General features: G+C 33.2%; 2 protein-coding genes across 2 annotated transcripts; one reads left to right on the top strand and one right to left on the bottom strand.

Annotated features, from left to right (window-relative positions):
- Positions 1–2,278: 2,278 nt before the first annotated feature.
- Positions 2,279–8,724, bottom strand: LOC133821783 (7-dehydrocholesterol reductase). The gene is made up of 13 exons (XM_062253926.1): positions 8,511–8,724; positions 7,237–7,459; positions 6,917–6,972; positions 6,350–6,452; positions 6,186–6,251; positions 5,445–5,558; positions 4,834–4,960; positions 4,216–4,316; positions 3,594–3,719; positions 3,426–3,490; positions 3,062–3,143; positions 2,899–2,981; positions 2,279–2,565 (listed from the first exon to the last, which is right to left on the bottom strand). Exons 1-13 carry the CDS (start codon positions 8,600–8,602, stop codon positions 2,499–2,501), a joined length of 1,305 nt encoding a protein of 434 aa, XP_062109910.1. The 5' UTR covers positions 8,603–8,724; the 3' UTR covers positions 2,279–2,498.
- Positions 8,725–11,944: 3,220 nt separating this feature from the next.
- On the top strand, positions 11,945–15,747 carry LOC133821782 (exosome complex component RRP45A-like). Its single transcript, XM_062253925.1, has 8 exons — positions 11,945–12,369; positions 12,467–12,562; positions 12,673–12,787; positions 12,920–13,000; positions 13,095–13,283; positions 13,587–13,831; positions 14,495–14,553; positions 14,979–15,747. The coding sequence occupies exons 1-8, from the start codon at positions 12,023–12,025 to the stop codon at positions 15,194–15,196; spliced, it is 1,350 nt and encodes a 449-aa protein (XP_062109909.1). The 5' UTR covers positions 11,945–12,022; the 3' UTR covers positions 15,197–15,747.
- The last annotated feature ends 345 nt before the right edge of the window (positions 15,748–16,092 follow it).

Below are 16,092 nucleotides of genomic sequence, written 5' to 3'. Positions count from 1 at the left end.
TGTATATAATAACAAGACAAAGTCAAATTAGCACAAGAAAAGCCTTAGAAATAATTAAAATTAAAAAATTACATTAGTAGTTTTAAAGAAGCTAAGAGAGATTTAGTTGATTTCACATTAGGTGCTCAATCATCTCTAAGACTTTTAACCTATAAACAAAAGATGGTGAAATTAAGTATAGCAAATGTTAAATTTGACTTTACAATTTTAAAGTAAAGTAAATAAAAAAATATATAGTTATGATATTGTTAACTTGGTTTTTTGCCAGCAATTAAAATTAGATAAAAACTTAATAAAAAAAAAACAAAATACTGGATTTACGTGGTTCAGGTTATTAATTAGAAATGATATGTGCATCTAAAATATGCACCCAAATATTACACACAGTGACGTGTCACTGCTTTTTAAAACAGTGGGTCCCAGTTTTAATAAATGTGATTGACTAGGCCAAACTGTCACATCATTGTGTGTAATGTTTATGTGTATATTTTAGATGCACATATCATTACTCTATTTATTAACCCTAGTCCACGAGTCACTTGTATTAGGATGATAAAAAAATTGCACAACTCAAACTTTCTTGGTTTTAAGGTAGCGTTTGTGCTCACTCCGAAAAATGGAAATACGATCATTTACAATGTGTGCCCTAGCCCTATTTATAAGTAGTTAGGACATTTAAGGTCATTAATTGGAGTTGATTACAATTATCATCTCTTAATAGAGGTTTGTTGTTACATAAATAACCACATTTGGCATTTAATAAGTTGGTGGACTCTAGCGTATCTTAGTGGGCCCAATACAAGGAAGTTCAACCCACAATTTTGTTGGGGAAAACACCCCTTACACTATCAAGGTGGTAGCTGCACGTTTTATCATGTTAGGCGGCGGCGTGAGACATCTTTTTTGCCACTTGTACGAAATCGACACTACGATCTCTGTGACAGTAGGTATCATAAGGTTGTCTGTGGTCCGGGGTGTCTCTTTGCTTGACACCTGGCAACTGTCCTCCTACTCCGGAGAAGAGTTCTCACAAGTTCAGAAGAGATGATTACAGCCTAGAGTATTATTCTTTGACTAGGTCCTCGGGAGGTAATACTTTCGGAGGATGTACTCCTCTGATGGTGACAAACGATAATGGTGACAAACGGTAATACGAACTAGACTCAGCTCCCGTGGAGCCTTAAACAACTTTTGGGGAGCTTTAAATAGCCTACAGGGACCCCTAATCACTCTTAACTTATGCCATGTGTCACAGACAACAAATATTAATATTAATAAATTTCATATATAAAGAAAGACATATTCATGTTAGGTATCATTAAATACCTTAGGTAACAATTTAGAACAATACTACTAACTAAAATAACTTAATGAAATTAATTCAGAATGTAAGCCATGTGTGACTAATACATACATTCTTAATCATAGTTAAAACACCGAACATGAATTACTAAACAAAAAAAATAGAGTAAATACTAAATGATTTTTGAGGTGGCAGCAAAAAAACATGTGCACATTTGGTTTAGTGGAATGACCTTTGGAATGGAAAACTCATTTCTACATAGAGCTCATTCTATTATTTAGTATTACATAAGAGAATTGTTATTACTCGTGTTAGCTATATATATTAGTTGTTCATATTAATTGTAAATTAACTATAAATTAGGACTAATTAGTTTCTTATTCTCTCATAATTTCTTAGAATAGCTTCCCTAATTTGCATATAAATATATGTTTCCCTAGTTTGCATATAAATATATATTTATTTCTTAATATAAGTAAATACAATTCTCTTCACCTCTTGTTACATGGTATCAGACTGTAAAATTCAAATTTTCAATGGCCATTGATTCCTTGGTTCTTTTGCTCGCTAACATGTAGCAGTGGCACTCATGGAGTTTATAGATTGTTGTTATAGTTTTTGTGTTCTAAGTTTTAATAATGTGAGCTCACTATTTTCTCTATTGAGGAAAAATAATTAAATTCCAAAGATTTTATCAATAGAGAACAAAATTTCAACAAAAACTCAATCATTAGAGTTCTAATACTAATAAATCTTAACAAAACTCCATAAAGATAACGCAAGCTATAAAAAGTTGTAACATCAAGGAAGAAAATACCTAAAATAAAATCTACCATCACCTTGAATGGAAATCTACCAAGATAGACCAAGATCTAGAAAGATGCAATCATAGTCTTGTCTAGATAGAAACTCAAAAACTCTACCACAATGAAAGAAAGATGCAATTATTTACACAACAAACAATCACAAACAAGATGCAAATCTAACAACTCACTTTAACAAAACTTTATAGTAATTTTCCTAAACAAGAAAAGTTTTTGGTCATTGAAGATGAGAGAAATACAACATCCATAAAGTTGACCATTACAAAAACAACAATAACAACAACATGATACCAGCCTGCCATCATTTAATTTAGAAAGGCTGAATATACATGCCATTCTCAAAATAGAACAAACACTTGTGCAACATTTTCTCAGTAAATTCCGGGGATGACCCTGTACCGAACCTTCTCGCAGTACGATTTCCAGTATTTTCCATACCTACAATAACAATCACATGTCAAGATTTTATGCCTTTATCTGTATGAAAACGCGCAAACCATTATTCATTTCATCTACTTATTTATTTTTCTCTACACTAGCATCGGTTTGTAAATTGCCTACACCTGTTGGACCAGAAACCACTAACATGATCAGAGTTTGTCTCTCCCATACAAGCAAATAAACTAGCAGCACTCGTAAGGTAAGTTTTAACTGATGAATTACCTCAACTTCGGGATCTATTTGAAAAACTAAATTTGGAAGGTTTACCCTTGCAATTTTTAAGGGACATATAATTTTTCACAAACAAATGATGAAATTGTGTTTGCTTACTTGGATCGGCACCGATCATCATCCCTTTTCGCCCGGTCGAGGAGAAGAATTGTAAGAAACACCACATAAAAGTAGGGTAAAGCCTGCAGGACAAAAGTGATTCAATTCAAACAAACTTCTAACAACATAAACAAATCTAACCCCCAAAAGGAAAATTACTTACGTGGTTAAAAAGAGCTGGAACAGTCCAGAAAAATGCAGCTAATATTTCTGGGACATAGTGGAAATGTCGAGCTAATCCCCACCTGCGTGAACCAGAGAACTTTGTTTTTAGAATTTTAGCATTTGACAAATTAGGACAATGGCTCATAGAAAAAGAAGAAGAAAGCATCCTCTGTCAGAAAACCAAACCATCCACATGGTTAGAATGCTCATTTTATATACATAGTGTACCCATTTCAAGGTTTCCAACATCCTGTTGGAGAGCAAGTAGGTCAACAACAGCATGCTCACCCCCCGCATTCATAACCATGAAGAAAAACAAAACCCATTTGTTCATATTTACATGGCAGAGCCTGAAAACGTACCATCCCGAAGTTAAAAGAATACTGCTTTTTGTTTCCCCAGTTGTGGTAGTGTAAGTGGCAGTTATCTGTGAAACAGAAAGGGAAGAATTATGCAGACTTTAGCAGCAGATATACAGAAAATTGTATGTATAATGAGAACCAAATAACGAGCTTCAGAGAACCATATACCTTTGATGGAGCTTTACCCCAAACCAAAGCTTTGCCATTTGTTCTGCGAAACTCTTGCCTTTGCCTATCACAGTCGTAGTTGATGTATATGCAAAGAATGCCTGCTACTAGGATGTAGAGTGCCAACTGTGACAAAGCAAAGTAGACAACTAAAATTAAGAATTAATTTAACAGGGACAATGGGGAAATAAGACAGGAAAGAAAGTATGGTTGGTTGCAAAAAAAATCAAGTCTACGCTCATCTCATGGGCTTGGCAGCTGACAAACAAAGTTACAAGCATTCAACTTTTGCATTTGGCTGGTAGAATAGATTTTCAGCTTCTAACTCAAATCTAGAATCAAATTGCCAATATACAGCTTTTACAAGCTAATAATAATATTACTGGTATATACCAAGAGAAGTTAGCTCAAATGGTAAGACATGTGGTTTGCTTCCATAAGGTCTAAAGTTAGTCCCACCAAGGTATCTACATAGCCATTGCTGTAGTTTCCTAGTCTCTAGTAATGCAGAAAAGTGTTCACATTTTGAAAAGGTTGAAAAACATTTTGGAACTGTTCCTGAACGAAAGCAGTAATACTACATTTTATTGACCAAATAAACTTAGAATAGAAAACTTTATACCTGAGTTCCAAGGTGTACGGGATGATTGACCAGGTACATGCCAGGAGAAGTATATATAGAAGGCACCCATACAAGGCATCCCCAGCAAATATAAAAACCAGCTGTCAAAATGATAGGTACAATGATCCAAATGAGAGAAAGTATGAACAAACCAAAAGAATGGGAAAGAAGCAATAGATAAATTCAGCACTACAAGAACATTTGTTTAATAATTATTTGTTCTCTTCTAATCACAGTGAAAAATTAGGTAGTAGAAACAATTTATCTGCTAAAATTAAGGCCAAGAATTTGCAACGTCATGGAAGCCAGTCCAAGTAATTGGGATCAAATACAGCAATAGATGGAAAAGGTTAAAGGGGAAGTAACTATAATCTTCGAATGGTAACGAAAGTGAGAGACTTTAATGATGATGACTTCATAGAAAACAAGTTATCTTATTTCTATCTCACTTAATTCATAAATATAAGTTATGCTTAGTATGCATTCAAAAAAATAATAAGACATCTAAATTTGTACATATTCCAAAATATCAAACCATCCAGAAGATTATTGTCAAAATGCTGTTTAATAAAATAATGGATAAAAAGGATGGAAAGTTAAAATAAAAGGATGTAGAACCTCGATCATGTGCAATATCCATTGTGCTCCAGTATCCAGCTTCCCACCAAAAAAACTTAGTAACATACACCAGCATCAATACAGTATTAACAAGCATTGAATCAGCTACTTTGCCGTTCACTTCATACTGGTAAAAAGAAAAAAGAAAGAAGTTAAATACTAGCAAAAGAGCTAAAGAGTGTGTACACAAAGCAATCTGTTGTAAAAGTGTAAAACAGGAAGGTCAGGTCTGATTTAGAGGTAAGAAATAACCACCAGGCCAGCTGCACGGGCACACAGTAAAGTAAGATTAAGTGTTCTTTTTGTTCAAATGAATTATACAGAGAAACAATCATTGAACAAGAGGGAAAATGATTGGCCGCTGGAAATGGATTGTAGAGATGTTGTCGCAAAGCAACTCAGATTCATTAATAAAATTTTAACAGTCTAAGTTCACACAATCAGTGACTACACTGCTGCCACATATCTCAAATGTAAGCGAACCAAGTTTCAAACCTAAAATGCAATTCATATTGCAACTGGCACATCAACCAACACCATAGACATAAACAAAGTGATGCTGAATTACTGACATAATTAGGCATAATTCACAACTATCCCATAGACGCTACCTGCTTTATGCAATAGGTTACAGCTAGAACTGCCCAAGACATCATTCCAAATCTGCAATTTGTAAAAACTTTAATGTCGAAGTTTTTACCAATGCGAGGATAGAGTTCCATACCCTGCAAAAAGACAATCAAAATTCAAAAGGATATTGGCAGAGTACAAGTTGAGAAAATTGATAGGTAGTTATGGTTTGGGAAAATTTCAATAATGACCGTATACACTTAGTAATCCTGCAGAGTTTAAGCTGCTACAAAGCACATACTCTCTAGCAAAAGTGAAATAGTAAAAATGACAACAACAAAAACTAACAGAAACAAGTAACAACCACCACCACCAAAAATCCACTCAAAGTCCTTTTTACAGTTGACAATTGGTGCCAAGACTGGTGCTAATTTTATTATTATGATTATTTAAATTAAAAAAAGAGATAAATAAAAAAGAAGAAGAAATCAAGCAGAGCACTATTGTGATTTCTAGTAAGTATTTACATGTGATAGCACAAAGCCCTTGAATAAGACTTAAGAACAACTGATAGGTGAATTATCCTTACAAAGAATGTCACACTCCAAAAACCTATCCTGTTGAGTATGAAATATAGATGAAGTTATATAAGAACACGGGGTCGACAATCCTAAATTTACATGTACCTTCACAACCTTATCTCATTACAGTTTTTTTCTAATTTACTACATCCCAAATTTAATAAACAAGAAAAACATAAATCCCAGAAGAATCACACTTACCCAATAGAAATCAATTATGATGTTCCCAGACGAGCCAGAATCAGTGGAAGACGGTGCCACGTGGCCCTTAAAACAGAAAGAAAGAGTCTCAAAAATGTATCTCTAAGTTCATATTTGTGAAAGGGGAACAACAATTGTATTACATAACAATTCAAAATCCTTACTTTTATGTATAATAAAATGCAAAAAACCAAGCTTCCGAAAATAAGGGCAGAATATATTTCTCCCAAATGATCATAAACAGTTGAAGGATTGAATATGCCAAACCTGAAAACAGCCAAAAAAGAGTACCAAGATATAATATATCACATTGCTTATATCAATCCCAAACTGAACAATATAAGCATCTAACTTTTAAAACAGTAATTAACCAGCAGCACTGTCCTTTAACTTAAAACAATGAAATATTTCACTTGGAACATTATGAAATTTCAGAATATCTCATCAGCTAATAAATTCCAACATTTCACAAAGAATTTGTAAATAAGAGTAAAACAGACAACTTAATTAATAACATTGTAATGAATAATGATGCACATTAATCATAGTGAATTAGTGATCACTGCAATAATTCAGAAGGTGAAGTCTGAAAAACAAAATAAGATGAATAAAACCTAAGACATCGGTTTTAAATGAAAAAGATGCTACACAACTGAGTAATACTATAATAACTTCAGGCTCTAAAAGCTTTTTCAACTTGACTGGTAAGCCATCATGGAAAAATTTCTTACCACCAAAGGCCAAAATAGGTGGTCAGTGTCACAAAATACGCTAGCATTCCATTCGCCTGTAAAGGGCATGAACTAAAGAGTAAGAAATTTACAATACTGAAGGAAAATTTAAGTAGCTGAAATTTAAGCCCATCTGAAAGCGTAATAAGATTGACAACCTTCAAAATCAGCAACTAAAAAATTCCATACATGTATCAAACAAAGAGATACAATTTAGTGTAAGACCAAAGCATTGCTAGAACGTTCAAGAAACGTGACGTAAGATTGTATGACATTTGATATGGAGATCATATTAATATACTAATCAGTATCATGAACACCTTGTATACAGGCCGATGCCCAGTAGGAGATATTGGGCCCTCTACCCTTTTTCCAGGTAGAAGTAGCTGAAGTGCAGCCTCAAAAGCAGCATAACATGCAATTAACTTCCAAGCAGTAGCAGTAGGTCTGGGCCATATATCGATAAATCCTTGCACCCCATGCTGCTTTAAGTAGTCGAAAGTTTGGTAAATAGAGCCATCAGCGTGTACCATCGTATACCACCTGCATTAAGTATAACACTTCGATTTCAATTACTAGAAATTTGTATGTTAAACTAATAATCAAATATAAATTAACAGCCAGACGAGGCAAACAGTTGTTGAATAATTAAATGTTTAAAGCATTTTTTACAATTGAAAAACGATGGTAAAAACTGCAATAGAAACAAACATGAAAGGGAGTCCACAATGTAATTAAGAGAAGAAAAAAAAAACCAATTCTAAGCCGTTTCAATGTCCACTTTAACATTTCCAACTTGCACAGAAAGATGAAAAGAAAATAATAATAACAACTTTACTTGTACCTAAGAGCCTCACGAGTTTGACATTGATGTTTTAAATATAACTAAACTTTTCAGCAACTAAGTGTAGTTTTATGAGGTGGGCTGCTCGTATATTTATTCTATCTTATTCTTCCAGTCCAGAAGAAGAGTATATTGATCTCATAAACAAGTTTATTTTATTTTTTATTCTGTTTTCCTACAATGAGTAAAATTAATAATATCAACGTAACTATGACAGGCCCAGATTCATTCCTAATATTTTCCTCCATTTTCTCATCAGCCAAGCGGAGAAAGTTAAAAAAGGTAACATGCATGCATACTAATTAAGTAATCCACGGATCTGAAGTGACATTCAAAGTTGATAATTAGTCAACCCGAGTTAGCATCCAAAAACGAAATCAATTATCTCAAGATTTGAATCTACGAAGTACAGTCTCTACACTTGTATAAAGAAAAATATTCCCATTTCACAACATCGTCGAAAAAAAAAAGGATCTCCGCAAAAGAAAGAAATATATTCACATGAAATTACAGATTCTACAATCTTCAAATCTCTTTATAGAATCATTCCAAGAAAAAATTTCCACGAAGATTAAAAATTGAATCAGACAAAAAGAGATTCGGGTTAAACAATTCTAATCGAAAAACATGAAAATATCAACCAATTGAAAAAGAAAACCATGAATCAGCATTAACTCATTGTCCGAGCCCAGACACAAATAAGCAAAAAACTGATAGTATTACAATGAAACCAGTATTGGAAGAGCTTACAGTAGAATAACGAAGGGTGGACAGAGAGAGAGAAGCGAAAGCATAGAAGCATATGTGACGAGCGAGGAGTGCACAGTGTTGGATTCCGCCATTGTCAGAGCTCAAAAATGCCACAATTCAAATGGGTTTTGAGAGTTGTGAGATGAGAGAGCTTCGTGTTCGACCAGTTTTCTATGGTTTGGTTTGATTTTGTGTTGATTCAACTGTTTTAAGGAGAGTGAGTGTGAGTGGGGAGGAGAGCCATGACTGTCTTTTAGTCAAAGTCTTGCAATTCTTCATAATTACAATTTTGCCCCCAAAACTATTCATATTTAAGAAAGTCTTCCATTTGCATCATCTCACTTAGTAAATTCTTCCAAAACTATCCTTCTGTTTATTTATGACTAAATACTATTTTTTTTTAACTTATTCTTTCATTTCTATAACCATAGTTAAGTTTTAATTTTGACTAATCAATAGTAAGGGTGTGCAATAACGATGGCCAAAAAATTAATATCCGATTATAATTTGATAGGATTGGATTTTGAAGATTCAAATTTGATTGAATCGATTGTTGGGTGATATATGAAGAAATTTAATCAAACTGAATAATTCAATTATATATATATTTATTTATTTAGGATTATACTTGTAATTTATGTTGTATTTGTATGATTTTGTATCATTTTAAATATATTAGTTTTTTTATTTATAATATTATGAATTATTTAAAAAAATTAAGCTAAATAAATACTAAAAAATATTGAATGGATCTAATCTGATCAAATACATAAGCAAAGAGACACATTTAATTAATAAAGCTGAATTAATTGAATTGATAATTGGATCGAATTAGATTGTTTGAGACAAGATAATTAGATTGGATCGGTTATAAAAATTCATCATCCAATGAATAATTAGATCGGATCGGATAGACCTTAAAACATTATATGTGATCCAAATTTTTAAATTTATATTTTAGAAGAAAAAAACAAAATTTAGAATTTAATTTTTATTTTATTTAAAACAGATTAATATATATTTTTTATATTTTTAAATTATTATAAGATTTAAAAAATTAGATTTAAGACCCACTGTAATATTATTGATGATACTCTTTAAAATCCATAAGTTTGTAAGGATTTGAATTATGTTAATATGGAATAATCTGACTCCAACGCTATAAGATTGTTAAAAATATAAAAATCTTCGTACCAAACATATTGTCAAAGATTACCAAACAGTCTCCTTAAGTAAGTCTCAGTTTTTTTTTTCATATCATCATTTATGTTTAAATCCTATAATTTTTTTTTAAATTAAAATATATTTTAAATTATAAAAATAATTAAAAAATATTTTAATAAAATCTTATTTTTGTTTTCTAAAAAATAAATAAGAAAAATTTACAGTTGAAATACTTGTAAATTTTAACTTGCGGCCAAATACCAATTTTTTATTTTTTTATGGTAAAAGTATTAAAGCGTGAACCAACATGTAGATATTGACTCGACTCAAGGGTTGTACCAGAATAAAAGAAAATTAATATTTTCAACACAAAAAAAAAAAAATTGGTATGTAGCTATTAGTAAACACAAAATTTATATATATTTTAGCAATAAATTTTCCCTTTTAAATATCCTGGTATACCTTTCACGTGCACACACAAAATATAAGTTTATTTATTTTTTAATATATGTTACAACTTTTTATTCAAAAAAAAAAAATACATGTTACAACTTCTATATGCAATACATTATAGTATAGAAAAAGCAACCCCCTTTAAAAAGGGATTACTGACTCACGTTCTTGTGTTTTTGGTATTTGTCTAGTTCTAGTCTTAATTTTTTATATATGACTTTATATATTGTAGTTATAGTACGCATCTCATTGTTTAAGCGAAATGAATTTTCAATAATACAATATTTGCAGCTAATTGCATATATAATATAACAAATATATAAATAAACTAAAAGGAAATTCTATAATACCCATCTTATTGCGAAGTTTTAAAATAGTTTAGGGCTTGATGGATGTTTATTATTATTGCACTGTGACTAGGCTTTGCTGTCAAGGCTCGAGTTTAGGGGATCGTGCTCGGGATCGCACTAGTCGATCAGCTCGGGACACAGGTAAAAAAACTGTTGGTGCTCGTAGAACAGGGCATGGCCTGATTATTTGTGTTTAATGTTGTGTATGAATATTTGTAGTTGTTATGCTATGTTTGCATGATTATGATTGATCGGCGAATACCGGAAATGGCGATAAGCATGTTTAATGCAAGTCGAACGACAACAAACATGTTGAATGTAGGCTGCCATGCATGGCCATCCAGGGTGTTGTACTCACCCGTTCGGTGAAGACCGTGTCGTTATGTGAATAGTCTGTTATCTGTTTAAATTTATGCATTTACTGGAATTAATTATTATATGTTATGTGCGTGAGTATTCTTGAATGGTATTGGCTCACGGGTGCTCTATGGTGCAAGTAAAGGTAAATGAAAGGTCGACCAAGCATGAGTTGGAGGGCTTGAAGCAACGCGTACATGTCTGGCCGCCACGGCTGGGGTTGTTTTGAGGGACACGTTGTGAACGTTTGATTTTGTTACTTAGGTCGACTGTACTCTAACATTTAAGTTGTAAATATATTTTGAAACTATATTTTGGGATCCCAATGTATCACTTTTATAACATTAATGGATGATCAGACCTTATACTTAATTTTCACTAAATGAGTTTTTATTCCGATTTAATCACACTTTTCAGTCTAAAACCTTGATTAGCGAGTTATTGTCACATTTTAAAATTACATGGTAACGACTCTAGGGTGGTAGGGCATTACACAAAAGCTTTAAAATATCTTGCAAATTTTCAGAAAATTTGAATAATTTATAACGTGGAAAATAAAATTTAAATAATTTATTACACGTACTACTATTTTATTTGATGCGCATGAAAAGTAGCATATTTGAACTCTGTTTTTGATAATGTAAATTATTTAGAATTTTTTAAAGATTTGCCCGATATTCTAAATAGCTACAATAGATTAAGTAATCAAAATACCAAAAATAGGAGAGACTATCCAAAAGGGAGTGTTTGATATGAAGTAAAGTAAATGTGAGAAAGAGATTATTTCTGTATTAAATTTTAAGAAGTAAAGTTAATAATTTGTGTAAGCCACAAATAAAGTGAAAAAGTTTACTCGATCCTAAATCCCTTCACACTTTTGAAGTCATCTCAACTGCTCAAAACAGTCAACAAATATATGTGAAAAAATATGGGTATAACAACACAGTTTTTAAGCAGAATGATTTTATTTTTGTTCTGAATTATTAGTTTGGTAAATTATATGTGATTTTAGTTAAGAAAACATTGTAAAAAAAAACACATGATATAAAGATATAAAAGTATAAACCAACAAAAATATTTGTACTTTACAAAACTAGCATATGATTTTAACATTAGGTCATCACTCCTTGTTCTGTTTGTTATTATTTTGTATTTTAGAGCTTCAAATTCCCGAAGTGGAAGAAAACAATGGAGCAACGACTGGCCAATTCATGGCGTCTCACACTCAATGAGAAGAAATTTATCGAGAACGCTCTTCTCTCCGACCTCCGACTCGACGGTCGCCGTCCATTCGACTGCCGCAATCTCATCATCACCTTCGGCAAGGAGGATGGCTCGGCGGAGGTGCAGCTTGGCCAAACCCATGTCATGGGATTTGTCACGGGCCAGCTGGTTCAGCCCTATCGTGACCGCTCCAACGAGGGCTCGCTTTCCATCTTCACCGAGTTCTCCCCCATGGCTGACCCTTCCTTCGAGCCTGGCCGCCCCAGCGAGGCTGCTGTTGAGCTCGGCCGCGTTATAGACCGTGGCCTAAGGTTTGATAGTCGTTGCCATTAGTAAAATGAAAGAAAAAATTAACTGTGTGCTGTGCATAGTAGTTTGAACAAGTGGAATTTTGAAATGTATGTGCAGAGAAAGCAGGGCTGTTGACACTGAATCGCTTTGTGTTCTTCCAGGGAAATTGGTTTGGGCCATCCGTATTGACCTTCACATTCTAGATAATGGAGGGTAAGCTGTAAATTTTGTCCCCTCTAGCACCAATTCATTTTTTCCTTTTCTGTAATTCATTTGATTTGAGTGTGTATATTTAGTTTTCATTTTGAACAATTTGTTAATAGAAACCTTGTGGATACTGCAAATATTGCTGCTTTGGCTGCTCTCATGACGTTTCGGAGGCCTGAATGCTCATTAGGAGGAGACAATGGTCAAGAAGTGATTGTACATCGGCCTGAGGTTTGCATATGGAATATCTTTGGAATTTTGTGTTGAACTTGTGGAGAAAAACTGTAAGAGAGATGAGAAATTTGATGCATACTTTATCCACTGAACTTTCTTTGAATTTTGTAATGTGTTGCATTGTGGCAGGAGAGAGACCCATTACCTCTGATAATACATCATCTTCCTATAGCAGTAACCTTTGCATTCATTGGTAGTGAAAGTAGTGTGGTAAGCTAAAAATGTCTCTTGGGGGTTATCTTGAGTTTTTGTTAGGAGGTTGGCACATATAGTTTTCTTCTAAATTTGTATGAATGTTGGCTAGGTAATAGACCCAACTCATCATGAAGAGGCTGTTATGGGAGGGCGAATGACTACCACACTTAATGCAAATGGTGATATTTGTTCTATTCAAAAGGCTGGAGGGGAAGGTGTCTTACAAAGTGTTATCATGCAGTGTTTGCGAATTGCTTCTGTGAAAGCTGGTGATATAACAGAGAAGATAAAGAAGGCAGTATGTTTATTTTTCCTTCTCCTCTATGAAATTTCTTTTTGAATGTATACAGATTATTTCTGAATCTCATTAGAGAAACAACTGGTTGCAAAGCCTTCATCGTAAATATTGTGATAGGAGAATAACCCTTTTTTTCCTTGGTTGCAATGCCTTCATATAAATATTGTGATAGGAGAAGAACCCATTTTCTCCCTCATGTTGTGCAGCGCGTTTAGTATTGTGGTTCGTTTTGGCAAATTTACTTTAGAAGGATTTTTAACTAGCATTTTTACATTTATAACTTTTTGAATACATCTCTATTAGGTTGATTCATTTAACACACAGAGAGCATTAAAGAAGATCAAACGCCATCCTGCTTCTACTGCTATGGATATTGATGGAGTTGATTCTAAATTAAGGGAAAAACAGAGCCCGCTAGTTGATAAGAAAACTACCATCATTCCCAGTCAATCTGAAAATGTTGAAGGGGGAACTAAATCATTAGAACAAGAACAAACTAAGAAGGGAAATGAGGGTGCGGAGAATTTCATCGGGGGCGCCTCATCTTGGTACGCTGCTAATTCTTTTTTTGTTTAAAAAAAAACATATATTTTAGCTTTTGTTAACTTCACTTCAATGTAATGCTCAGGATTTAGTAAACAGTATAATTTGAACATGTTTGGATATATAACTGACACATGTACAATCATTTATTAGGAAAAGCTAAGGGAGTTTTGATCACTTTAAACCTTTTCAATGATTTTTACATATTCAAGTGTGTAATCTGTGCTCAATTGTTGCATTTTGTTTTATTATCGCATGTGAGCAGCTGTATTAAATCCTTTTTTCCCCTTCTTAATAGATTATTTGGTTTTCTTTTATAAGTTTGTCAAACTCCAAGAACAAGTTGTGTTGAGAGAAATTTTAGTTTTTATTCTTTGAGCGAAGGCATACCGACTAGAGGCAGCCAAAAGCCTTATTTTACAAATTTTCAATGAAATCAGTTTCATAGTTCAAATATTTTCTTGATAGGCAGTCAATTTCTCGAGACTATTTATATAAAAGCAAGCTTCTTTTCTTGTATTGGGTTTTAGAGTGATAATATGATATTTGTTCTAAAGGCAGCAGTCACTAGTGAAGTTGCAGCTAATCTTCCATTGAAGCTCTTTCATGTCCTTTGCAACCTTTGATGTTGATTTAGTTCCATTTGATAATTTTCTTCTTTTCCTCAGGGATCCTTACTCGAAGGGTGTTGATCCAAAATTCTTAGAAGCATCTCTAGCATCGCGTGGTACTGCTCTGCTGATATCTCTTATAGAAATAGGAAAAACTCTGTTCTCATATTTTGATTACCTCAGTAATGCTATCAAATGCATATGGGCATTAACAAATGAAAATCGTTATGGTTGTTTGTTTTGAGTTGTTTTGAAAAGTGTAGAGGGAATTAGATAACCCTTGTGTACAAAAGGGTTTACTTTAATCTTAAAATATATGTGAGGTTCACACAAATTATTAACTTTACATTCTTAAAATTTGAACCAAATATAGGAACTGATTTAGATTCTCATTCCCACCTTCATTTTACCCTATACCAAACACCCCTTTATAGTTTTTTTCTTCTATTTCTACTCTTTCTTAAAACTTACATCACATCCTTCTGGATGAGTAAAATTGCCTTATCATCTTTTCTCTCAACTTTGTTAATTGTGGAAACAGGAACGTCGACAGCTAATAAGAAACAAGAGGAATCGAAAAAAGAGAATACCTTATCTGAGGCCAAGCTGGAGGAACCTCCTAAAGTTGTTAATCAAGGATCTTTAGCGGTTGAGCCAGCTCAATCTGAACAGCAATCTAAAGGAGAAAAAACTTTGAAGGATGCAGTGAAGCCCAAACACAAGAAAAAAAAGAAACAATCTTCCACTGGTGCAAGCTGATATGGAGCATGACAAACTGGACATCATCGAGGGAAACCGAAGCCAAAATTGGAACACACCGTGTTCAGCTTCAAAGTAACACACGGATATTCTTATGGGCAGAGCAGGAAATAATTTTATGAGTTCATCCATTCTTTGACTTGAGCCTGTGCCCAAGATTGACTTGACTGCAGTTTCACTGCATTGAGTTGATCAAGCATTGTTTCTTCCCATTGCTGAAGCTGATGGAATGACCTTTTTGTGTGATTTTGTTGCCACTCAAATTGGGATCTCATTCTGGGCATTCGCAATGGAATGTAGTTTTGTGTTTTAAGATATAATGTACATGAGCAGGATTAGTAGAATTACTGTCAAAATTCAGATTTATAAGAGTAAGAAGTATCCCCCACAATTTTGATTTAAATTATTGGGAGGTTACTAACATAAAGCCAAGGGTTTTATAGTTTCATTTGTACACAGTTACACCTAAAGCCAGCCATTGTGTTGAAGTTTTCTCCTTGAGTGTCACTATGAACTTGTTGTGATGGCCTGGCCAGTCAAGTCATTGTTTTTGTTGGGGACTTTTTTTTTTTTTTTTTAATTCTAATCCAAAAGGGTTGAAAAGTATTTTCACAACTGGTTAAATTATTGAGAGGTAATTATAAAATCACGAATATTATAGTGTTCTTTAGTACACATAGAGGTCTATTTAAATTATTGGAAATTTCTAGGTTGGACTTCAAAAAGAGCCGCTATTGGTGGGACTTTTTTGTATTATCAATTCGTGAACAGTTTTCGGTGCATTTTTTTTATGAGCGTGTGTATTGTAGTTATTTAGAACTTACTATAAATTTACACTGCCAAAAATCAGTTTTAAAATAGGTTATTGCAAGCGTGACTAATTTTTGTATGCGTGT

This window comes from Humulus lupulus, chromosome 3 (genome assembly GCF_963169125.1).
Source record: "Humulus lupulus chromosome 3, drHumLupu1.1, whole genome shotgun sequence".
NCBI classification, from domain to species: domain Eukaryota; kingdom Viridiplantae; phylum Streptophyta; class Magnoliopsida; order Rosales; family Cannabaceae; genus Humulus; species Humulus lupulus.
This window is presented reverse-complemented; position numbering and strand designations above follow the sequence as displayed.

Bases quoted from the DNA above. Each gene is read 5' to 3' on its own strand.
- LOC133821783 (XM_062253926.1), bottom strand. From the start codon at position 8,602: ATGGCGGAATCCAACACTGTGCACTCCTCGCTCGTCACATATGCTTCT. The intron at 2,982-3,061 runs GTAAGTAATTTT...TTTGTCCTGCAG, and splicing joins TTCCAGCTCTTTTTAACCAC to GCTTTACCCTACTTTTATGT. The intron at 2,566-2,898 runs GTAAGCAAACAC...TTGTTATTGTAG, and splicing joins GATGATCGGTGCCGATCCAA to GTATGGAAAATACTGGAAAT.
- LOC133821782 (XM_062253925.1), top strand. From the start codon at position 12,023: ATGGAGCAACGACTGGCCAATTCATGGCGTCTCACACTCAATGAGAAG. The intron at 13,284-13,586 runs GTATGTTTATTT...CATCTCTATTAG, and splicing joins CAGAGAAGATAAAGAAGGCA to GTTGATTCATTTAACACACA. The intron at 14,554-14,978 runs GTACTGCTCTGC...TTGTGGAAACAG, and splicing joins AGCATCTCTAGCATCGCGTG to GAACGTCGACAGCTAATAAG.